This window comes from Athene noctua, chromosome 5 (assembly GCF_965140245.1).
Source record: "Athene noctua chromosome 5, bAthNoc1.hap1.1, whole genome shotgun sequence".
Lineage (NCBI taxonomy): Eukaryota > Metazoa > Chordata > Aves > Strigiformes > Strigidae > Athene > Athene noctua.
The window spans coordinates 12467649-12492892 of record NC_134041.1 but is presented as its reverse complement, the minus strand read 5'-3'; the positions used below and the strand labels follow the sequence as shown (position 1 = coordinate 12492892).

Sequence of the window (25244 nt, the reverse complement as noted above, 5' to 3'; positions counted from 1 at the left end):
TCAGGTCATGTAGAAGAGCAGATTTAATGTGAAGATGGGACTGTTGGTGTTTATGCGTAACCTGCTGCTAGCCCTCTGCCTCTTTCTGGTACTGGGATTTCTGTACTATTCTGCTTGGAAGTTGCACCTTCTCAGATGGGAGGATTCAAGTAAGTATGAGCATCCTGTGACTGTTCCTGTGCTCGCTAAAGTGTCTATTAGATAGTTGCAATAGTACTGAGGTGGTTCTGACTTAGTAGTATTAGAGGGATGTGATTAAGCCCAATCAAATGCTGGAGCTTTCAGTATACTTAAGAGGTTAAATTTGTGATTACCTAATGCTCTTTATGGCTTTACTTTTATTATTGGATACAAAAGCAGGTTCATGCTCTATAAATCTAGTATTAGAGACTTCAGGTCTTAGAACATTCTGTGTTACTTTATGATTCCTAATTGTCAAAATAAAGAGTCTGTGAACTGAGGCTTCTGTTCCCTGAATCTTTCTGTACATTTTAAAATATATAAGGAAGGGGTTTTTTCTCTGGTGGATTTTGCTTTTTTTTTTTCTGTAATCATATATGCTGGTTATCTCATCATCTTTGTCCTTCAGAAATCCTCATCTTCCATTTATCTTCCATGTTGTTATCTGCCAACTATCTGTCATCTAAAAGGATGTCTCGCAACCTTTTTAAGTCCAAAGAGACATCTGACCTCATTGAATACAATCTGAGGATTGTACTGTGCAGTAGTGCCATAGGAGGTTTTAGTTGCAATGAGATACAAATTAGGCTGAGGTTTGACTGCTCAGTTACTGCTCTTAGTTTTGCTTGATTGCTGTCTTGCTTGCATATGAGAATTGTTTATTGAAAATATAAGGGTAAGAAAACAATTCTCTCCTCTACCCCTGCTGCCCAAAACACAAGCCAGCCTCCTTTGCAGCTGTTCCACGGGCTGTTTCAGATGTCTCACAGCCGACCATTGCTCCCTGGATCAGCGGCTGAGAAACACTGATCCAGAAGGATTGTTTTTCTGTCTGACAAAAAGCTGTTGGTCAAATTCCACTTTCGCTGTATTGCATTTCTGTGCATGCTGCTGGAGGTTTTTACTGCAATACTTATTAAACTTAGTATTTTTCTACCTCTACATGCCCCGTATCTGTTATGTTCTCTTAAGAAGTTTTGCATGATGACAGATGATGACTTGGATATGACATATGCAGTGCTTTGACAGCACTGCTAAGGTCTCTTGTACTAGAACAGTTATTGTAAGACTCAGTTTGTAAAAGGACATGCATAATGTCTTTCTTTTCAGGGATTGTTTATTTAGGTTTGTGCTTCAGAGAAGGAGTCAAAAATCTTGATTGTGACCTTCTGAAAACTATTGTTTTTTTGATAAGATATAGAAAATCATTCCTGCATGAAAATAAGTACAGAATGTATTTAAAAGAACAGTTTTGCTGTATCTGCTACCATATGATGATCTGTTATGAAATTATACCACCAGCCATCCTTTATTTTCTTCATACTACCAGAAATTGTGTTGAGACATCCCATGGCCTGCAAAAAAACCCTTCAGGCCACAACCGGAATGTGAACTTTGTTAGATGTGGAGGAGAAGCTTTGTGTTTATGTGCCATATACCAAGGTGCTGGGGCGGGTTCTGAATTTATTCGGGTTTCGCCTCTTTGGATTTTGTGCCTTGAGTTTTGTGTGCCATTTGTTATTTTATGCCATGTTGGTCCCTGGGGAGTTTTGTGGTAACTGCTTTGTGATGCAGTGTTGCAAATCTATATGGAAACATTGTGGATCTCTGTACTTACTTTAACCTGGAAAGATGAATTTTAAGTTGCAGCCTAGTTAGAGTAATTTCTGTTGAGTGTACTGCTGCTTTCAGGTACCCAGGATGTTCTGACAGAAGCACTGTGAGCTGATGTCACAGACTTTTTGTTAGGTGTGTGTCTTCTTTTTTTCTCGTCTTGTGTGGGACCTTAAAGGTATTCTTGTCCCCACGCCCCTGCCATGGGCAGGGAGGGACACCTTCCACTAGCCCAGGTTGCTCAAAGCCCCGTCCAACCTGGACTTGAACACCCCCAGGGAGGGGGCAGCCACAGCTTCTCTGGGCAACCTGTGCCAGTGGCTTACGTCCCTCACAGTAAAGAATTTCTTCCTTAGGTCTAATCTAAATCTACCCTCTTTCAGTTTAAAACAGTGGCCCCTCATCCTATCACTACACTCCCTGACAAAGAGTCCCTCTCCATCTTTCCTGTAGCCCCTTTAAGTACTGGAAGGCCGCTATAAGGTCTCCCTGGAGCCTTCTCTTCTCCAGGCTGAACAACCCCAACTCTCTCAGCCTGTCCTCATAGAGGAGGTGCTGCAGTCCCCTGATTGTCTTCATGGCCTTCTCTGGACCTGCTCAATCAGGTCCATATCCTTCCTATGTTGGGGGCCCCAGAGCTGGACACAGCACTGCAGGTGGGGTCTCATGAGAGCAGAGCAGAGGGGGAGAATCCCCTCCCTGAGCCTGTTGGTCACACTTCTCTTGATGCAGCCCAGGATACAGCTGGCTTTCTGGGCTGCGAGTGAACATTGCTATCTCTCAGTCAGTTTTCCATCCTCTAATACTCTCAAGTCCTTGTCCTCAGGGCTGCTCTCAATCCACTCATTGCTCAGCCTGTGTTTGTGCTTGGGATTGCCTTGACCCATGTGCAGGACCTGGCACTTGGCCTTGTTGAACTTCATGAGGTTTCTACAGGCCCACCTGTCCAGGTCCCTCTGGATGGCTCATCCCTTCCCTCCAGTGTGTCAGCCGCACCACACAGCTTGGTGTCGTTGGCAAACTTGCTGGGGGTGCACTCAGACCCACGGTCCATGGTGCAACAAAGATGTTAAACAGTGCCAGTCCTGACACCAACCCCTGAGGAACGTCACTCGTCGCTGCTCTTGGACATCGAGCCGTTGACTGCAGCTCTTTGAGCGTGACCATGTACATGTACAAAGCAATGATGCTAGTTTGAAGGTTTAGCTTACCGATCTTGTCACAAATGATATAGGCTGTACCATTATTCTTTTTCTTCTAGATACTTCCATGGATTCTGTCTTAAATATCAGATGAAGCTCCTTGAAATATTAGTGTAAACAGGAGTCTAGTGTAAGAGGACAAAATTTTATGTGATTACTTTTGAAAACAGTTAAGATGGTACCAGTTTTCAGTTGATCTTAAGAGTTTTGTATGTATCAAAAAATGGTTTATCGTGTAATTTTATGCATGAGGAACTTGCACAGATTTAAAATATGAATTTAAAAGCCTGTATTGGGAAACTTGATAGGAAGAGTTAATGATAAGCTTCTATAAATAAACGTTTAGAAGTTAACAAATGACAGAATTGAAGTTGCTCATTTAACCATGATTAGGCTTCATTGAGTATGTGTAATATGATACAATGTATAATAGTGCAATTATACATTCTGTTTTGTGAAGGGGAGCTTGCTTAGTTCAGTGCACGACAGGTGGTGCTTGATAGTTGTGTGGGGGTTTATTTCCTGAATTACAATTCAGTGTGTGACCTTGTAATTTTCCTTAAGATTGATACGATAATGCTGATGTCCCCAAAGGCAAAACGAAGTTAGATGTTTTAATTTTGGGGCATTTAATAATCTAAGATTATTGATTTTACGTGTGAGTTCTCTTCTTACTAAACTGTTTTCTGCTTTCTTGTGACCCGTGTTTTTATTCCGTGTAGTAGTGACTCCCTAGCTTCAGTAGTCACATTCATCTTTTTTCTGTTCGGTTCTTTGTGCTAGAGGAGGCATGAAACTAAGCTGATCCTGACATCCGACACCTTTGGAATCTCTTCAGAGACTGGTTTTAGTAAACTTGATACCTGTATTTAATATCGGACACAAGCAAATTTGCTGTAGAGTCTGGTGAAAAATACTTGGTCTGTTTGCTTGCGTGCGTGGTTTGTTCATTTACTGTTTTAGAAAATGCCTGTGTATGTTGTTGTTATGGATGAATTTGAATGGTAACTATGAGGAATCTAGACATTCTGAGACATGTTTGTATATTTAGCTGCTAAAGTAAATGAATAGTTAGTGATTTGTTTATTTGTACTTGACACCTCCGAGAAAGGAGGCTAAACTGAATAGACTGAAAGATACACATGAATGTTTCTCTTACCATCTCCATTTAACTTTAAATCTGTCCTCCTTGAATGATGCCTTAGTGAGTTGTGAGGGGTTGTTCTCCTTTACTGTGTGACTCTACAACTTGCCAAAATACAAAGGAGAATAGGAAAGAATTAATTCTGTAAGGCTTATCTTTCCTGTGACAAGAATAGATTGAATTCAGCTAATGTGAACTAATTAAGGTTGAATTAAGTTCAACTGCTTGTTCCATTCAAGACAAACCTCCAGTGACTGCTACTGCTCTCTCATCCTTTTAGTGAGCATCATGGCTGGCTAATTTTCCCTGAGCCTTGTTTCATGTTGTTGGCAATATTTTGCTGGTTCTCAGAGCAGTAGCAAAGTGCAAAAAAGTGGTGTGTCACACTGTGTGAATGCAGGAGGGCCTCTGAGTTCTGGTGATCACTGTGAGTGTATGAGCAGTGTTTAGGACAGAGGTAAGCTTTCCTTTTTTTTTTTTTTTTTTTTTTTTTTAATTTCCTGATTTCTGTAATGCAGCTTCATTCTCTGACAATAGTGGTAAGAGATGCAGACTGTCCTTGCACGTTCTTCCCAGACAGGCAGTAATGACGGATACTGAGCCCTCTGATTAAGAGTATTGAGTTGCATGGGGATGTGCTAAGCACATAGAACTGATAATGTGGTGAGGGAGACAAACAAGGAAATAAGAAGTTTGGTATCAGGTTTAGCTGTCCTGTACATTCTAGAAAGACCTTGCAGCAGCAGATAATCATAACTCTGTTCATTGTGTTTCTGGACACTGAGTCGTCAGGGTGCTCTTACATAGTAACAGTAGTCACAGGAGCAGGTTTTGAAGGTCTGAGACATGTATTGCAGCCTCTTTGCTAACAACTTCCCTGTCCCATCTTCCCTGATGCATTTGGCTCTGAGGAGGAAGGAAGATGTGAAGAAAACAGCACAGGGGAAGGTACCTCATTATCTTTGAAAAGTACGATGGGAGATGGAGTCTTGCTGACAGTGCCTCTTAGATTTGCTTTATCAGCTTGGAGGAACCCATAACTGAAGCACAGAATACAATCATGTTAAAATTTAATACTGATGTTTGTTACTTAACCTGGTATGGTTATAGCTGATTTTGCAACTTAAATGAATGTATTGCAAGGAAGGAATGATTCCATTAAAAAATGTCATGGCTGTGTAACTACTGGGCTAATTCCTGCAAGGCAGCTTTCCCCCCCCCCCCCCCCCCTTTTGTTTTTCTTTTTCCCCTCTCAAAGTATTGAAATATACTTGGGACAAGGACAGTGTGATGCTATTTTCCTGTTCTCTGTTGTATTTCTTATCTACATTAGCATTGAATTAATTTAAATATATACTCTAGATACTTTTGCCAAAACTAATGTTAATACAATTTGTAGCTATAGATTTTGAGCTTGTCAGTTTGAGTGTGGCTTTTGAAACATCTCCAGGTATGTTCTGTTGATGTCTCCATAAAGAAATCAAGTGCTACTCTGTGTTATTTTCAACTCTAATTCTGGAAAGGCAGCCAAAGAGATAAAGCTCTGGTGAGAGATTTTCTGAAGGTATTTCAGGACCCTTATGTTTTGTTTTTTTTTTTGTTCAAAATGTCTGTTTCCATGGGAACTGAGGAGACATAAACAGGCAAAACTGACTCACTTCTCGTTGCAGGTTTCTAGTCTGCTTGCATTTCCATGGAAACCAGTCTCTCAGCAAAAAAGACTAAATTAATCAAAAGCAATCAAACCTTTATCTTTAATATAAATACTGATTTCTCTCTTTCAAAGTGAAATGGTGTTTTCGTCAATTGCTATATTGGTGACTAAAAATATATTGAAGAAATGGATCTTTTTACCAGGTTTTGGAACGTGCATGCTCTTTCTCATGTGGGTAAAGCCTCATGGTATGTGTGATGGTATGTAGTGTGGGTACAACTGTTGTATGTTGACATACTAGGCATGTAATTTGTTCAGTGTTAAGGGAGTACACACACTGGCATCTGACTTCTTTTTGTTCTGTTGTTTAATGAAAAACAACAGAAAAGACATTCAGTTGGTGTGTTAGCAACGAGGCCATGGAGACAAAGTTGTCCCCTTGTAGAGAGAGGCATGTAATAGTTTTGTGTTCAGATGCTCATCTCTGGGAGTTACTGTCCTACTTGCTTTTACCAGAAGAAGGAAATGCAGGAGTGCTCCTATTAAAAAAAAAAAAAAAAAAAATCTTTGGGCCAGCTCAATTTGGCATTGGGAGCATAAATCTCTGATGAAAGTTGTTTGAACTAAGCTGGCTGAGTTTATGGTTAGGTGGATGAGGGAGCATATCCTTTCTTACTGTAGAATTACAAGGCACTCATGCCCCTGTTGTGAGGGGTGGCAAGCAAATAGTGAGGGTAACCATTTGAGTTGCTCTGTATCTATCTGTCGACTTAGCCTTGGCAGAGGGGTGTGTGTGTGTGTGTGTGTTCTTTACCATAGACTTTATTGCTCTTGCTTCTGCTCCCCAGGCCAAAAAGCCTGAGAGACTTTAAGCTTGTGGGCATTAGCTTTTATTTAAAAACTGTTTTGGACAGTATTATGCAGCAGTGTGAGTTTCCTGAAACAGTTGCTTTTTTGCTTTGCAGGAAGAGACTGAGAACAGCGTTGAGAGCGATTGTTGTGAATTCACTAATGTTTGAGTTACTAATAACTTCAAGGTTTGTTTCATCTACTCAGCTGTTCTGTAGTCTGTGTTACTGCTGTACTTACTGCAGCAAAATTGAGAACAAATGTTTAGAAAGTTCTCATAACATGGATCCAGCTACAGATTTAAGGTATCTCTTTGCTACTTTTCAGATGCTTTAGGGATTTGAGGAACACGATGCTTTCTGAAATGTTAAAAATAGGAAGTAGTGTTATCGAGGCAGCAGCAAATATTAGAAACAAATATGTAAAAATAGGAGTTAAACCAACAGTTGTCTGGTAAAGTAACTTTCCTAAGAATTCCCCTATTGGACTGAAATGTTCCCCTTGTGTTCAGCTTGAAACTGAAAACTCTGTTGCACTAACTGTGGCGGATATTTCTCTTATCTGTGCAGAACACAGAAAAATGGATTTAGTGCCCAGAGATTGTTACCGCTGTTCAAGGTAGTTTGTGCTCCTTGTTAACCTGCCAGAATAAGGAGCACGGCTAAACTTAAAACTCATGCAACTCAGGACACTCAGTTGTGGTAGTATCTCCCACAGCTATAATTGTGCCGACTACTTTTCGTTTGGTTGGAGACAGATGTGTATGTTTCCGATTGCTCTGGCTGTTCGATGCAGCCGCACAGAACTGCCTGCCCTTTCCTCCACAGGCAGCTGCCTGTTGGCCACCAGGACAGAAGACAGAAGTCTATTGAGTGAATATGAATCAGAACTTTTAAGGTCCATGAAAGGGTTAAAACCAAAATGAAAAAAAACCCCATGAGTGCCTGTCTTTTAGAAGGCAGGGCTTCACAAGGTAGGCCAAAGAAATAGGGGAATGAAAGTGCTTCATCTTTTTCTGACCTGTTATGTGTATTGAGTGAAATACCCAGTGTTACTTTACAACCTTGCTGTTTTAGGGACACTGCTGTCTCTCCAGGAATTTCTAGTGCTGCCATAATGTTAACGGTGCAGGACAAAATTCTGCTGGGGCAATGAGAAATGATGCATGAGAGAGCCATCGAGGGAGGGGGCTAGCATAATGTTGCCTTGTCCTTGGGATTTCTCCAGAGGAGGAAAACTCCCTGAACACTCCTCAGGCTTTGGGAGACTTATAGGAACAGGTTTAGCAAAGGGCACTAAGAACAAAGCACCTTAAGCTCTTCGAGGGTTGAGGCGTGGCTCTAATGCTGGACTTGTACTCATCATTATTCTATCTTCATTTTAGATTTTTCAGCTCTGGATTACTGTTTCAGTTCTGAGCTAATGTTGACTTTTTAGCAAGATAGAAAAGCAAGGTGAAGACTACTTCTCCATCCCCCTACACAAAGCCAAGTCTTAGGTTTGTATTCTAAAGTAGTCAGGTGCTCTTGCTTCTCTTGACAACAGCAGTCTTGTTGCTGTTTAAGTCCCTGTTCAAGCCTTTGTATTTTCCCTCTCTGTTTGTGTGGCGAGCTGATGCAGGCAGTTGGGGAACTTGCCCGGTTTAAAACAGAGTGTGGTTTTATTTGTTTCGCTCGGTTGACCTTAATGTGAATTAGTGTTTCACTTGCTCAACTCTTGTGCGTTTTCTCCCTGTCCCCCTCAAGTTTGAGAAGGGTATGTTCCTGTGACTTTTGATAGCTGGACTGGGATTGTGTTTGTAAGGAGCAGCACTCAGCTTCGACTGCATGTAAGACACTGCGTCCTCTGATACAGTTTTTTAGAGGTCAAAGTCAGCAGCTTTCCATATTCTGGAAGGTACAGTGCAGTGAAAGCACTTTACCTCTCTTAGCAGTTGCTCTGTAGCTGAGTGCTTTCAGAGGCGAAATGACTTGCTCATCTCAGCTGACTCTGAACCCCTTAGCAATGAGTTCAGCTGGAAACAATACCTCCCTGTAAGGACCATCCTATCTGCCTCTGCCTTTCCTCCATCTTGTCACTGTACATCCCCTTGGTGCACAAAGCACGCACCTCTGACCTGTAGCCGTTGCAGCAATGGCTGTTGTGCCTTAAGATATTACCAGCCTTAATGGCAGCTCCACCCTGCCACTCGTTTGATAGAATAGATCAGATGGACTTTCTCCATCGGCTTAATACAGTCAGGCTTATTTTTGGCACCTTTTATGCCCATTTTAATTCTGCTTCATGTCAGTTCTGCTGATGTTGTTGGGGCAATAACTTCTGGCACAAAGGAGGTAATATGTGATTTGTCTTGAGTTGGACAGCTGTTGCTGCTGTCATCTTCTGACTGTGGCCTTAGTACGATTCTGACCATGTCTGTCACACTTAGGGATGTTTTGCAGAGGAGATTTTTTTTCCTAGATTGTTATCTTCTGCCAGCCTTTTTGGTGCTCTTGTCACTATAACATCTCATTTTTTCTCACTGCAGTCTGGATTTACATCACAGTGTCAGGCTGAGGCAATAAAACAGCCAAGCCTGGGCATGACTTGCAAGGACAAGTACAATCGGGTCATGAGGTATAGCTCTGTATGAATTATGTATATCTTGTGCACTTCAGAAGGAATGGAATTGTGCACCCAGGCATCAAGCAAAAAGCAATTTTTACTGTGTGTGCATATCCTGAATAGATGTTTGAACCTGAGATGGCTGATTTCAAGTGGTTACTCCTTCGTGGCAGCATGTGATTATACTGCTTGTGTATGCATTGCTTTCTTGAGGAAGTACCAGCCTGTGAGGATAGTGCCAAAATTCTAGTCAGGTACAGAAACTACAGGATGTTTCTTAAGCAGTTCTTGGTATTTTGAATAATCAAATGCCTAGACAATCCAAGATACATATATTTCTGAGAGTCAGAATTTAGCATTTTTTTCTCTGTTCCCAAAAAGAAAGATCAGAATGTGTTAAAAACTAGCTATTTCAATTTTTAAGAGCTTATAAGCATGTATGTTGCTTGTCTTCAACTTCTTTCGGATGGTGCTAGGATCCCCCTACTTTAACTCAGTCCCTGTTAGAGCTTGTCGTTTTTTTGCAGCTATTATCCTGTGGATTTCAGTATTAGGGGCACTGATTAAATGTGAGGTTCATCCGAGCTGCAACAGTGCAGTAAATATGCTCCTTAATAACTCATGGAACAAAAAGAGTTAACACAGTGTAACTACAAAAAAGTTTAAGCAGTATGTTTTATAGCTACAGTGAGTGTGCGTATTCTGAGGAGTATTTTTGTTCAAGACATTATGCACAGGTGCATGTAGGCTTTAAAGAAGTAGTGAAAATGAGACAGCACAAAAATCAGTAAGAATTGATTTTTCCCAACAGGTAAGTAGCTAATGGCTTCCTACATATGAAGGCTTACTCTAAATAAATGTTGACAGAGTTAATAATGTGTAAGTGCAATTGCATCTTTTTATCTTTGTCAGAAATTAATCTCAGAATAGCTTTAATACTATATAAGAACTGCTTTTCAGCTGTGATTGTGTCTAGAGATCCTAATAAAAAAAATGTACGGAGACACATTTCTTAGGATGAAAGGTGATAAATAAACTTGATTCAGAAAGGCAGAGGAAGCTGAGACACAGGAAAGTGAAATTATTCTATGTCACACAGCAGCTCAAGGGCAGAGCTATGAATAGAATAAAAGGTCTCAGGGTCCTTGATCTAGTGTCCAGCTGGCCAAATGAGGCTCGCCCTCCTGTAATTATGCATTCTACATTTGCATAGTTCAGGAGAGCAATAGCATGCTGAGGTTGCTTGCTTGGGGCAGAGACCATCTGCTGATACTTGTAAAAACACAGCAGTATTTCAAAGTGCTGTATCGGTAATAACAAAACTGGTGATGGTCTGCATGGACAGTGCTGGTGGCTGGATGTAGGTACTGTAATTAGGTATGATGTGGCTAGTGTAAGTTGCTGCTAGAAATTGCCTAAGGTGCATCTGTGGAAGTGCCCTAAGAACTAAGTGTGTGGAAGCTGAACGGTTATGAATGCTGGTTTTGGGTTTTTCAGCCTTCAGATTCACCACATCAAAGGCACCATACTTCGTGCTTTCCAGCCGCATTAATACTGCAACTGCCTTTTTCTTTTTAAAGGTAGTATTTTTTTTATAATGGAAAAGTTTAGTTTTGCTCTCCTTACTCAAACGCAGAACTCTCTTTTCTCCTATTTAAACTTTTAAAAAAATTTTATGTTCAGGCACAGACTAAGCTTCTAGAATTTCTGCTCAAAGGATGAAAAATGGAGCTTTTGAAAAGAGAAGAATAATGGAACAGTTCAGGGAGTTTTAACCTTAGCAATCACTAATGCTCTAGGTATAATTAGAAATCTAATTACTCTGAATTTAGTTGCGAAGACTTTTCTGCCTTTTGAGACTTGCCCCACACAATTCTATCAGGTTCCAAATAGAACATAGGCGGTTCACTATTATACTGCTAGGAAATTAGTAATGCTGCTTTTTTCTGTTAGCACTGTTGCCATAATCTCTGTTTAGAATGGCCTTATCTGAACATTGGAAAGGCTTTTATTATTTTAAAATATGATTCATTATAGCATTAATCTCAATATATTTGAGTTCAGAGCTTTTATGTTTGGGTCCAGTACTTTGTTAGAAGCAGAAGCCTGAGTTAATACAATGTAAGGACTGCAAATTGAATTCTAGTGAAAAAATGTGTTAATTCTGATTGAATTTTCTAAATTTGCTTCATAGTTAAGGATGCTTCAGATGTAGTTTGAATATTTCTAAACTGTTCTAAAGTTAGCACATTGAAAAATAGGCCTTATTTGCATTAAAAAGTATGAAGCTTCAGTACCGTATAATAATATATTACTTCTGCTTGCTGCATATTTTGTTTTCAACAAAGTTAGTTTTATACTTATAGCCCATTGTATTATTTGAGAAATAGTTTGTGCTTCTATGAATAGAGACCATACCATTATATGAAGGGACTGCCTTTAAGGCTGGTGTTTCCTGACTTTTGAATGCTTTAAGTTTCTTGAGGTATATACTAAAAATTTTCTTTTTTAAAGAAGAGTTAAAAATGGCTCATAAACTAGAGCTAAGTACTCTTTATGGTGTAGTCTTCTATGCCAGTTACACATCCTTCTTCAAAGGATGGATGATGAAGGACTAGAGAAATCTACTGTTTAGTGATTTGCTGCTTTTCTGATACAGCCTTTTGCAGATGCAAAAGTCCTTCTTGTGATTAAAGGTAAGCATGGCTTCAGAAAATGGCAATTGAGAAGTGAGAGAAACCATTATGTGAAGAACAAAAAACTTGGTATTGGAAAGTTCACTCATTTCTAGCAAAGTTTATAGTTGTAGCATAAAAAAAAGAACCAAGATAAGAATTTTTTCTGCAAAATTTAATGTAATTTCAGGAAGTTAGGGCCACTTTGATTTTATTTAAAACTTAACAGCATAGCCAAAAGGTTTAAAAAAACCCCTCTTGGTTGTTGTGTATTAATTGCTGGTTCTGACATAATGCTGTGCTAGTAGTATAAGTATACCTTGCTCAGCAGTCGTGTATTTGTGCCTTTGCACGAATAGAATTACCTCGTAAGTAGCTTTCTTTATCCGTGTCCCTGTTCACAGTGTTAATTAATCTTGTGATGGTTTCTTTCTTCAAGGACCTGTTTATAAAACTGTTTGCAATATCTGTATGATTAATTTTGAATTTTGCTATTGTTTGTTTGGAAGAGCCAGACAAATCCTGTAAGACAATTTGCTCTGCAGCCAGCTTTGCTGCTTCTGTTGTGGACCAGCTGGATTTGAAGAGTTCACACTTGTGTGAAAGTGTTTAGTAGATGTGTGATATTGGCAGTCAAATCTCTCTCCCCACAAGCTCTATATAGTGTACCTGGAACTATGCAATGGTTTCCCTGTTACCTCTTCCTGCATGAGCAGTTCTTTTATTCTTGTTTTATGCTTATCTGCTTCTATAAGCAGCGATTTATTTTTTTTTTTAAAGGCACGTTGTGTCTCATGCTTGAAGTGAAAGTTGCCTTGGATACTTGATTTTTTTTTTTTTTTTTTTCCCCCTGAGGATTAAGTTTTTTGCTTGGTTCTCTGATTTTTTTTTTTTGTTTGTTTGTTAAATGCTTTAATCTTTGTAAAGACTAACAGGATAGGGTAGTTAACGTGAAATGAATTCTGGACTTTCTATGCTGGAAAAGCTTCTGCTGAGCTCATGGCTAAGCAGCTTCTGCTCCTCTGGCTTGCATTCAGATATGCTGGAAAACTTGTTTGTATAGTGAATTGGACCAGGAAACTGATATAGTGTGAAAATACAGGGGCCTTCTCTTCCCTCTCCCTCCAGCTCTTTGGCAAATGTTATTTTTAATCCATACCAGGCAGGCTGACATGCTTAAACCAGTATTTTTGCTAAAATACTCTTGCAGCCACGCAGGTGAAGGGTCGAGCTTGAAAGGCTGGGGCTTGTTGAAGCGTGCGGTTATTGCCGGTACCGCGGGAGGGCAGCAAATGTCTTCTGCTTCACCCCTTCAGCAGCACTGCCCTGCCACGTCAAAACCTATTGCAAGTTGAATAAATATTATTTTTAAAAACCAACAACAAACTCACAAACAAAACCCACAAACAAATCAAAGAACGCAGCATTTTCCTTTTCTTTGCAGTTACAAAGTGGCAGCTGCCATTCCCTGAGTGAACTTTAGTAAATACTACATTAAAAAAAACCCCAGCCTACAGTCATTTGGTTTTAGAGTAACTTAATTTGGAGGAACCTTGCTATTCATATCCCGTCAGTTGCCAGTAGCTATTTGCATAATCTGATCAAGTCCTATCCTGTGACAAGTTTCTGGTTTTGCCTCCTGACACTCATATTCAGAAGGTCATTTAGTGTCTTATTCTAACAGCTGGAATTACTATCTTTTTAAAAAATTCAGTTGAAATTACGCATATGCCCAAAGAACCTGGGGAGGGTGGGAGACATTATACAGGGATGTAAGGTTTGTGTTATTGCAGAGGGAAGAAAATCTAGACAAATCTAAAGTTCTTGGGAAACCAGGCTTTGTTACTTCAGTTATGTACAGAATGGCTCATTTTATTTAAAAGACTTGCTAGTTGAAGAGCAGGAAGAAAAGTTTTAGCAGTGTAATGTTATTTTATGGGTTGATGCTGTGGTGAAAATCTGGATGCTTCTAATCTCAAAATCCTTGTTGCAGGCATGAAAGATACATCTGATAATCTGAATTGCTTTTCACCAGGTAGCATTTATATGGGAACTGAAGACCAAAAAATGCTGAAGACCTCTGCCAAGTGATGATGATATGCTTATAATTTTTAAAACAACTACTGCTGTTAATTTCATGTACTTTAAAGACAGAAGCAAAATAAACTTTTTGGGAGACAAGTTTGTGTTAAGTTTGTGTTGCTTTAAAGATACACAACATCTGTTGTATATGTTTCATGGCAGAATCTGTATGGGTAAGCTCTCCCCCTCTGTCACTGGTAACAACAGTCTCATGTAAGAATGGCTGTGTCTGGTCAGACCAGAGCTCCAAGTAGTGTGGTGTCTTAGAAAACTGCCAGTGGGGTTAGCGGTTACTGCTGTTTCTCCCGTCCCACTTTCCTATCTTCCTGCAATGTGTGACCTTTGATTTCCTGAGACAGATGTGTTGTCTTTTCATGTGATAGTGCCTGCTAAGATTTTCTGACATAAACCTGTCTGATTGCTTTTCAAACCTATATATAAGCTGCTGGTGCTGTCTTCCCATGGTACTGAGATTTCCAAACTAATGGTGGTGTGTGAAAAAGCACCCCTAAAGACTAGTTAAAACATAAATGAGTTAAAAAGATGGGGAAATAATTTAGTTTTTCTGGAAACATTTGGTAAAATTGCCCTAAATGAATGGCAGAGTGTGGGTTTTTTTGTTGTTGTTTTTGTTTTGTTTTAAATTAAGAAGATAGTGTAGTGAATCTTTAACTCTGAGTACAAATTATGATAAGATTTTTAAGAATTTATATGGGTTCAGAAAAGAATTTAATGTCTATATAGAGGTTGGAAAAACAAAGAATGTCTGACTAACCAAGATTTTAGAAAGCCAGATTTGGAAGAAGAATTAATACCTTGAATCAGTAAAATTTAACTTCTTTATGTGAATTTACTACGAAAAAAATATATTCTGATTGAAGGGTTTCTTTTAAGGATGCCTCAGTTGTGATTGAATAGAGGCATATTTCTTTCCTGTGAATTTTTGCCCTTGTAGTGGATGCTCTTGATAGAGGAATTCCTGTGTACTGACATCTGATGATTTTGGATTCCAAATTTACCCTTTTAGGAAACTTATTCCAAATTGTTGCACTCTTCCAAATGTTTTCTATGTTGTAAGCACCTAAAGATTAAGTGCACATATTACATTATTTCTTTGAAAGCAACTAATCTTTGTACATGTTTCATTCGCATGTGGTAACTATTGGTATGAGATCAGCTTGAAGATGAAAGTAGATTTATTCTAACAAAGCAGGGTTAAATTTGGAAGTAGGCTTGGGAAATATTCAGAATTAGGCTGTGGTTGGTGTTGGTCTCTTCTCTGTTACTTTCTAATATCATTGTTTTGAAACTCAGAAAAGCTTAATAATACTCTGTCTTCTGGCTCAGATTGATTCTGAGAAATAAATTAAGGCTAATTTGGAGTAATCAATTCATCCACCCATCCCTTCCTGATTTGCTTTTGTAGCGTATTAAGAAGGCAGTGTTTTTCTGGAGCAGAATCTCCGTCTCTATTCTGTTGTTTAAAACAGAATCATTTTTGCTTCTCTCTCACCTGAGTTTATATTCAGATATTTTTTTTTCTGGGTCCACTTAGTCATTATAATTGCAGGCTTAGTAGTAAAAAGAGCTCTTTTACTATATGTAACTGCAATATACTCTCACATTTCTGTGCACACGTGTAACGTGAAAAGTGGAAAAAAACAGTTTTCATCTTGTACTATGTGTACAGGATCTAGAGGAAAATACATTTATTAGTCTTAATATGCCCTTTACTGTCCAATTCTTTCTGGTTTAAAATAGCTTTCAAAAATTTTCAGTGTTTTTCAGTGAGACTATGCAAAATTGTAGGATAATGCCAGTTGGAAGGAACATAAGGGGGTCTCTAGTCCAACCTCCTGTTCAAAGCAGTGTCAGTTAGTAGGTGAGATCAGATCTTTATCCAGCCAGGTTTGAAAACCTTTAAGAATGGAGACTGCACAACCTCTCTGTACAGCCTTTTCCAGTGCTTCACGGTCTTTATGCTGAACATACTTGTCCTTACATCCAGTCTAAACCTCTCTTGTTTTAACTTATGCTTACTGCCTCTCATCATCTCGCCATGCACTTCAGGAACCAGGCTCTGTTTTCTTGGTAATCTTCCTGCAGGTGCTGAAGGGCTGCTCTTTTGTCTCCCCAAAGCTTTGTCTTCCGCAGGCTAAAGGAGCCTTGTTCCCTCAGTTTCTCCTCATAGGTCTTGTGTTAGCGCTCTGGTATTTGATCATCTGCACAATCCCTTGTTTGTCTGTAGCCCTTCCTAGAGACCAGGCATGATGCATTAAGACAGAGGGCTTATTGTCATTTGGAGAGGCTTGTGGTCTTGGGTGGTTCCCCTCCCCACCCCCAACTTTTTTACTCCTTCATGTCAGTTAAATGATTCCATATACTTTCTGGTATTTCACCTTCTGTTTCAAACACCTCTTTATTGTGCATTTGTTGCACTGGAGTTGCATGGTATTGGACCTTGCTGAAGAAATGCCAGATCAATGAAGGAACACTTAACATTGAATGTACGATTTTGAATGTATTGAATATACAGTACTGGTATAGGTAATGCTGTTGCTACCACAAAGGCCTTTTGCTTCTCAAAGAGGCTCAGTCCAAAAGCAGTCACTGTTAAGGACGTATAGAACAGGGGGATGAATAGACAAACAGACTTCAGGCAACAGACACCCTCTCTAGGCAGCCTGTTCCATGGTGCTCTAGTAGAAAAATTTTTCCTAATGTCCAGTCTGAACCTCCTAACCTGTAACTTGTGGCTGTTGCCGCTTCCTTGCCCTGAAGGACTCACAGGATAGTATGGGCATTGAGTAAGTTTTCCATATGTCTTTTTTTTTATTTCCTGTAAATGTAATGGTAGGTAGAAAGTGAAGTTCTGTGGGAAGCACTGTGAGAAGTGTGGGGTATTCCAAGATAATCGGGGCTGCCTTGAAAGTCAGTGAGGAAAGGCAGTGGCTGTTTGTGCAATACTACTAATTTAGGCTCTGAGTACTTGACATGCAGCTATTTAGTAAGCTCAGAATAACAAAAGACTGTTTGGAAGAGGATGGCTGTTACAGACTGCTGTGTAATCAGATGTCAGGGACTGGTGTGAAGATGATGGTTGCAAAGAAGGCCATGCATGTGGTAACTGGTTCCCTCTGGAGAAGACAGCGCTGCTGAAAATAGCTGGATTGGGTGTAAACACTGCTGCATTTGAACTGCTTTTACTGCTGCCAGCTGTTGATGATAGTCATGTCTGGGTTGTGACTAAAAATATGGAGATATTTGGAGTGTTGAACAGAGGTTTTATCTTCACTGAAGTGACTGCAAATTTGGGTGTGCAACCACTTTCAAGGGAAGTTGTATGACTGCAATGTGGTGCCTCCAGAAGGAGTAGTGTAATTCAGTGCCTCCCTTGTGTACTTATGTTTGGTTTTTCTAATACTTTTGAACGTTTGTATTGCTAATTCTGTCATGTTTCAACTTTCTGGACCTTTTTTCAACTCCTAGTTTCTGCAGTTTCTGATATAGTGCAGATGTTATTTTCCAAACTATTTTTGAGGTAGTTTATTTTTTTTTTTTTAAGTCAGTGATCCACACTAAGCTGTTTAAATTTCTCCCATGAATTGCTTCATTGATTCAAAACTCTGTGGTGTATTGAACACCTGAGGAATTCCCTCAGTTGTGCAATAAGATGTGTGCTGATGGCAACCATAGTCTAGTATGTTGCTAATTCATCTATATTTTGAGTCCTTTTAGCCATTGCACACTATTGTCCGTCTTTGTCTGCAGTGGCTACACCAACAGTAGTGGTTGTCTCTCTTTCATAGCAGCTCCACTTGTTGTCCTTCAAAGGTAAGATTTCCAAAGCATGCAAGCTAATAATCAGTGACAAATACCGTAATCTCTTTTCTTCCAGTAAGAGTTGAGAAGTATATTTCTCTTCCAAACTATTAAAAGAACTTTTTATCAGTTTCTCCTAGCATGTGCCAGTGTACACTTTATAAAACGTTTTAATTAAAAAAACATTATTTGTGGTATTTCCTTTGTCTATGTCCAGTGGGAGCTATTGGGATGAATGTTTCCAGAAGACTTCATTTTGCATTGATTGCTGGGTGGTTCCCTTTCTACATCTGTACAGTGTGAAGCCTCATCTCTGGAATGTCTGTCTGGTCCCGTAAAATGTTTGGGGAAATGTCGTTATATTATAAATGCTTGGAGGCCCTTGTATATTAGAAGTTTCATCTCAAAGATAGGAGCAAATCCCAGCTGTTAATTTTAAATTTCTCTTTTCCCCCATGTTGTTTCTCCATCAAGGCAAATGCTTTTGGCTCCTCTTAAAGGACAGGCTTGAAAGAGTCTCAGATTTCTAGATGAATGCTGGGCAATTGTACTGAGAAAGAAACTATGTTGCTGTGTTTGGAACCATCGTGGGACTTGGGCTATATTGAAAATAATGTGTCTTCTTCCATAAGGCAGAAACCTCCTTATTGCTGTCCTGATGTTAAAAAAGCATGAAACTTAATTTTAATATTTTTTTTAAAAGCAGAAATTTTTTTTAAAACCAGCAGAAAGATAAAGATGTGAGAAAAGCAGTCCTGAACAGCGAATCTGTAGGTAAGGAAGGGATGGTGTTAAGTTCCAAAATATGTATTTAAGTTTTTAAAAAAATAATTAGTATTTATTTTTAACTGCTAAAATTTCACTTATTTATGTTATGCATTTCAGTGCCACTGTCTTGCATTTTTGTACTCCTGGTGTTCTGTCTTTTAGCCCAGCTACCTCACTGGCATTAAAAACCAACTGAGAGTGGGCTGGAACTGTGAGGCACTTTCCTTTCCTGTTGTATAACTGTTTAGTTACTTTCTGTGATACTTGAGTAAATATTTAATTTGTAAAATGATTGTCCTATATTTTTTTGGTGTAGATTAATATACTTCATTTCTAGTGCTGTTTATTTTCATTATTATCTCAACTTAAATATTGCTACTTATTTTAGACGCTGTGTTTTTTAACAGTGGCCACTCAAGATGTTTTCCTTCATAGGAAATTGTAGAAAATAGCCTTGGAAAGAACCGCAGGAGGTCTTTCTCTGGGCTTTTAGAAACAATATTTTTAACATCATTTTATGCCAACATATGTCAGAAGTACTCTATAAAAATCTAATGATGGAAACTTGGACAATCTATCACAGTCCTTAATTATTCTTCCCTGTAGACAGATTTTTCCTGATGTCTACTCTAAATCACTTTGGCCACAGTCAAGTCAATTGTATGCTTTTCTGATCCTCACCTTCCTCCCTGCCCCCCATGTGTTTATGTATATTAGATTAGTTGAAAGGCTTCTTTCAGTATTATTTTCTTCAGATTTGTGATTTTTAATGTTTCTAGTGGAGAAAATATTCTGGAATCTGATCATTCTTGCTTCTAAAGACTTACTGCTTGTGCATATGTTTCTTGGAGTGTGGTACTCCAGAATAGGTATCTTTGGAGGCTATGTCTGTATGAGTGGAGCACAAAAGTGTGGCTTGCAGTTAATGCTCTAGTTCATACTTTTCAGTGCAAAGACACTGGGGTTTCATTATCACGGTGCTGATTCAGATCAGTTTGTTGTTCACTATAACTCATTGTAACACCATTATGTCCACTTGGAAGTACTGTGTTCCTTTGCCAAGATTCAAATATTTGTATACTTGCCGTATACTTGGATGTCTTGTTGCTGTTGCTATGGAATGTATAAAAATGTGGTTCTGAGTCTGCTCTCATGGAGAGACATGAAACCATCTTTGAAGCTTAAGTTGTTGCCTTTGTTGAATGGCAATTGACTGCTGTCTCCCATCTCTTTAGAAAAAGACACTGAACTGAGTGGAAGTGTCTTGTTGGCAATATAATTGTGGACAACGTGTTTTACTGGTTTTCTTTCAGTTTCAAGCTCTGTAGAAATTTTTTTGTCATGTGTATCCCCACCCTGATACGCTTTCTAGATCAGGCAGTAGAGGGTTCTTTTCTGTTGCAAGTTGTACAACTTTTGTTTCTTCTCTGTACTGAAGGATTTTTATTTTCTATTTTCATTTTTTTCTGAAGACAGGTGTGTCGTTCTGGATTATAATTTAGTGGATTTATTCACAGTTCAGTTTTGGGACAGTAATCTTAACCACATAATCTAGTTAGAGCATTCCTTCATCTTGTATGTCTTTTCTTCCTTGCTGCTTGTTCATACAGGCATTCTGTGATGAATATACCTGTGCTTCAAATCTAGTTTAGGAGCATTTTTTTTGCCTATAGTTCTTTCAGTTTGTGCTTATCCTCCCTCCACTTGCTTTCCACACAGTATGTATACCCAGCTTCTGAATTTCTCTGCCAATAAAGATCATCAGCTAGGCACTGTGAGCCAGGTGTTTCCTGAAGCTCATGACTTGTGCTGAAGCTTCACAGTGACCCTCCATGAATGGATCTGGAAACTTCATCCCAAGGAGAAGCCAAAGGGCTCTGCCTCACCTGCCCATTGCTGTGCTGAATCTGCAATGTGTTGGTCCTTCTTCCAGCATGGGAATGGTGGGTGGTCGCAGGATATCCGAAATAGAAGAGTCTGCCTTTGTTGTTACCCTTGGGGCATTTTCAGATGGGATGTGGCCTTGAAGTTGCTTTTTGAAGAACCTTCTGATAGAATGTTTGGATTTCTCTATGATGTGTGTCTGTTGGATGATGCACTGATTTTAAAATTACAGAAATAATCCAGAAAATATTACTGTGGTGTTGACTGGCTCTGGTCTTCCTTAGAGGAATTAAAAAGTATTATTTTTTAATTTTAACATTATTTTAATGTTATTTTTAAGTCTAGAACTATCTGTTACTTTCCAATCATAGAAAAAAAAGTTCTTGAGAAAAGAAATAATTTAACATTGTAAGCAAATCAAAGCCTGGTTCTGTATAGGGAAGAAACTTGGAACTTCTTTACAGGATGTTAATAAATAAAGCTAGGTAGGTGATCTAGATGCATCGGGTGTTCTGATGATCAGGACTGGGCTTCGTCTTATGCAATGCTGCTTTATAACAGTAGAGGGTACTGTTGGTAAGATAAAAATGATTTTTTTTCACATGGAGCTTGGATTTTTTTTGCTTGTAATATATTAGTTATTGGAACTGTTGACATGTTATCACGTAGTCATCTTTGGGTCACCACCTTGTTTTCATCCCATCCATCTATGGATTTACTAAGTAGCTTTGTGGACAATCCCCTAATTAAGTATGAATGTTTCCTCATTACTTCTGCTGTCATAAAGTGCTTAAAAGATGTGTCTTCTGATATAGCTTGTTTTTCCTCCACTGTTGTGGGGAGACTGTTCCTACTTTGTTCTAGATTGAGGTGTTGATGATGCTGGACAGCTTTCCAGAGAGTTTTTCTTTTGGAGACAAAGCATAAAAAACCAGTTATGGTTGGGGAACAAAGTTGCAATTATTTAATCTCTTTCGTAAGGACAGCCTTCACTCCTCTCTCTGGCTGCTGTTCACCAGAGATGTGTTTTATTAGAATGTTGACAGGTGTGCAGTTACTGAAGACCTGCTTTTAAGGGATGTTACTGCTTTGCCAGGATTATTTCAGTTCTGTGGAAGGGACCTGAGCTTTTCAAATCTAAGTTTCTGAGGGTATAGTTGCATGGTATGTTGATTTTTGTGTCAAATCTCCTGTAAGTAACTGCATAGTAGTATTTTTGGTGGGTTTTGTCCCATACTTTTACAGTAATCTGGTTTATAACCTCTCCCTACCCTGTGAGCAGTTGTTTTGGCACAGCTGTGCTGAGGGGAGTTGCAGTGATGTGCTGGGCCACACCAGGTGTGAAAATTTCCTTAGTTGTGCTTTGTTGCCGAAGTACTGTTTAAGTACACCTTGGGGTTGGTGTTAATTTGGAGGTGGAATTGGTAATCCTGATGGGAGCGCAACACCTTCAGTTTGGTCACTGCCATATTCTAACTGTACTGTAATGTACTTGCACTGTTAGAAATCCTAATACAGGTTTATTTGATATTCTGCTGGCAAAAAGTACTACTCTGTGAGTAAAGTTTTCCACTTGGCATATTGATTTAAACCATAATGTCAGAAAGGATCCCTCGTCGGTACGAGATATACTAGCTATGGTAGAAAACTCATTGAAGCCCCAAGTTCTTCAGCTGCTGAACCTACCTTTCATTATGGTTTGTCCACATAGATAATTTTACTGGTACTACAGTGTGATTTCATTGGGAGAAGACCTTATGTAGACAAGGTGGAAAACGTATTGATAGGCCCCCTGATAACTGTTTTCCCAATCTGTCTGCATTCTTGTGCATGTTTCTGGGATGGTAGCGTAGCTTTTGGTGATGGAGTCAGTTTGGAGCTGAAAACATATGTCTGATAGGAGTTGAGCTAAGATGGAGGAGGAGGGGATAGAAAGGTATTGGTGTGCTTTTGGGCTCGGCTACTGAAGCGCTGCTAGCAGTGGTTATAAATGTGTTTTGAGACATGACTCATGCTCTTTGAGCTTCAACCCTGACCCTTGTTTCTACTGCTTACCCTGAGCCAGCTTTTTCTGTTTGACTGACTGTGTGACAAACAGTGCCACCTTACTCTAAAACTGCAGAAGAACAAAAGGGGAAGGTTCTGCCAGTTTGACCTCTCAACCAGGGGAGTCTGTGATGGCTCAAAGGAAGGGACATGGGGGAACAGGTTCAGGGGGTGTTTGGGGCTGCGTGAAGCTGTGCCTTCTGTGGCATTACTGTTTAAATTTTCATAGCAGAACATGGGGCATTAATAATTCATCTGCTTGGAATCTTCTGATGGGTGAAATTGGTGGGGGAAGTTGTCAGTGCAGGACAGTTCAGTCATGTTGAGTATATTGAACAACTGCAGAGAAACTGGCTGGATCCTGTGAGCTAACTTGGGTGTTTCCAGTTTGCACACTGTTGTATTTAAGTGGCTGGTCCTCTTGTGAGAGCCAGTAGTAAAGAACAGTTTATAATGGGTAATAGTCATGGCCTCAACAGGATCATGCTTGGATTTTCACTCTTGAACTCAAATAATAGCCATAACAATGTATTTCATTATGCCAGGAAGGAAATTCTTTGTAAATGAACGCTAACCTTATAGTTACTAGATTTATCCTGTGCTCAACTCAGGATAAATTCAGTTCTCACTTTGAAATGCATTGTTAAGACTTCTTGCCTGGCATAGCATTACTAGCAGACTGGAAGGTTTGTCTTTTTTGCAGTTGACTCCTGCATTCAATTTGTTCTGAATCAGTCTAATGTGAGGGGAGGTACTTGCACTAAAACCCTGAAAGCAATGCTGCTTTAGAACAAGGGTGTTTCACAGAATCACAAAATAGTTGAGACTAGAAGGCACTTCTGGACATGAACTTCACCCTCACAATACAATTGGGTTTATTCTTATGTTTAAATAGAATTTCCTGCTTTTCAGTTTGTTTCCATTGCCTTGCATTCTTTCATTGGGCACCTTTGAGAAGTCCATCTCTGCCTTCTTTATTCCTTCCCATCAGGTTACATTACTGAGATCCTCCTGCGTCTTCTCTACTCAAGGCTAAACAATCCCAGCTCTCTGTCTCTCACATGGCAGATGCTCCAATCTGTTAATCATCTTAGTTTGCTGGACTAACTCCAACAGGTCTCTCTCGTAGTGGGGAGCCCAGCACAGGACCCAGCCCTCTGGCAGTGCCTCCCCAGTACTGAGCAGAGGTGAGGGGTCCCTTCCCTTGCCTCTGCCTAATGCAGCCCGGGATGCTGTTGGCTGCCTTTGCCACCAGGGCAGTTGCTGGCTCAGTTCAGCTGTTCCACCAGGACTCTCAGGTCCTTCTTTGCAGTAGGATGGCATCCAGCCTGTACAGCATAGTTATTCTTCCCCAGGAGCAGGACTTTGCATTTTCTTTTGCTGAGCTTCATGAGATCTGTCTGCCTGTTTCACCAGGCTTCTTCCGTATTTTTTGTCAGCAGGAGGCCCACATTTTTCCCTAGTTTTCCTTTAGCTACTAAATTACCTGTAGAAGTACTTCTTGTTCATGTCCCTCACCATTTTCATCTCCAGGCAGGTTTTGACCTTCCTAAGCCTGTCTTTGCATGCCAGGGCAGTGTGTCTATATTTGTCCTAGCTCACCTGACCCTGCTCTCACCTCTTGTATGCCTTCTTTTATGTTTAAGTTCTGTCAGAAGCTCGTTGTTCATCCATGCAGGTCTTCTGGTGCCTTTACTTGATTTTCTTCACATTGGCCTGGATGTTTCTTGAGCTTGAAGGAGGTCCTCCTTCAAAAATCAACCAACCTATCATCTCTCCAGGCCTATATCCTATGGGTTTCTCTGAAGCAGGTCCCTGAATAGGCTGAATTCTGCTCTCTTAAAGCCCAGACATAATCCTGAAATTTGCCTTGTTTCCTTTGCCTTGGTTGTGACTTAAGGCTTTATTCTGTGACTTCCCTGGCTTGAGCATCAATAATATTAATACCTCAGCCTGTGTTTGTGTGAGCTGGCTAGGTCATGTGTTTTAATCTGAACTAGAGATATTTGTATCTGAAATTCATACTTTGAGTGAACCAGACAGGCCAGGTCTGGATAAGTGCTAAATGTACCTGCAGTGGGCTATACTTTCTTTTGGCATGTTCTTAGCTTATTTACTGATCCATCTGGTCCTTATGTTTGTTGGTCTTATGTACCAATGCTGGTACTGATGCCATTAGTCTCTGATTCTGATTACTGGACACAGATTTACCTTAGAAAAACTTTCATCTAGTTAGATGTCATTAAAATGACTCCCTTGCCAGACCCACTTCCATCCCCTTATACGTGCCTGGAAATGGGGCTTAAATTTGCACAGTCTAGCCCTGCCCTGGCTTGTTCTGAGATCATGGTATAACCCAAAGCATTTCTTCATGGTAAAACTATCCTATCCTGTATGTATCCACAAAAGAAAAACTGGCCTAGAAAAGTCAACTGCACAGCTAGCCTAGGAATTATGGGCTATTTTGTTTCTTACAGCTCCAAAATCTGTTCAATATCCATATGGTCATTAATAAGTTTCATGTAGCATGGTATAGCCAAGGTATAATGGGATTCTGGTAAGTGATCCAGTTGCCTTCTCAGGAGTGTTTTTTTATCAGTGGAGGTTGTCTGGTACCTTTCTTCAAGCTCTGCATCATCTTCCCACACCCAGTTGGTTACTGTAAGCAGTGGCTGTACCAGCTGATATGTAAGGGGAGTGGGTACAGCACTCTTAAATGG

At 39.8% G+C, this 25244-nt stretch overlaps 1 protein-coding gene across 7 annotated transcripts in view; it reads left to right on the top strand.

Moving 5' to 3' along the window:
• Positions 1 to 25244, top strand: part of ST3GAL3 (ST3 beta-galactoside alpha-2,3-sialyltransferase 3) — a 189228-nt gene that overhangs the window by 875 nt on the left and 163109 nt on the right. For all 7 annotated transcript variants that reach the window (XM_074906359.1, XM_074906356.1, XM_074906358.1 and 4 more), the window contains exon 2: positions 5 to 149. In XM_074906359.1, the coding sequence (XP_074762460.1) occupies positions 35 to 149 (115 nt within the window). In that variant the 5' untranslated portion in view covers positions 5 to 34. The remainder of the gene's footprint in view (positions 1 to 4; positions 150 to 25244) is intronic.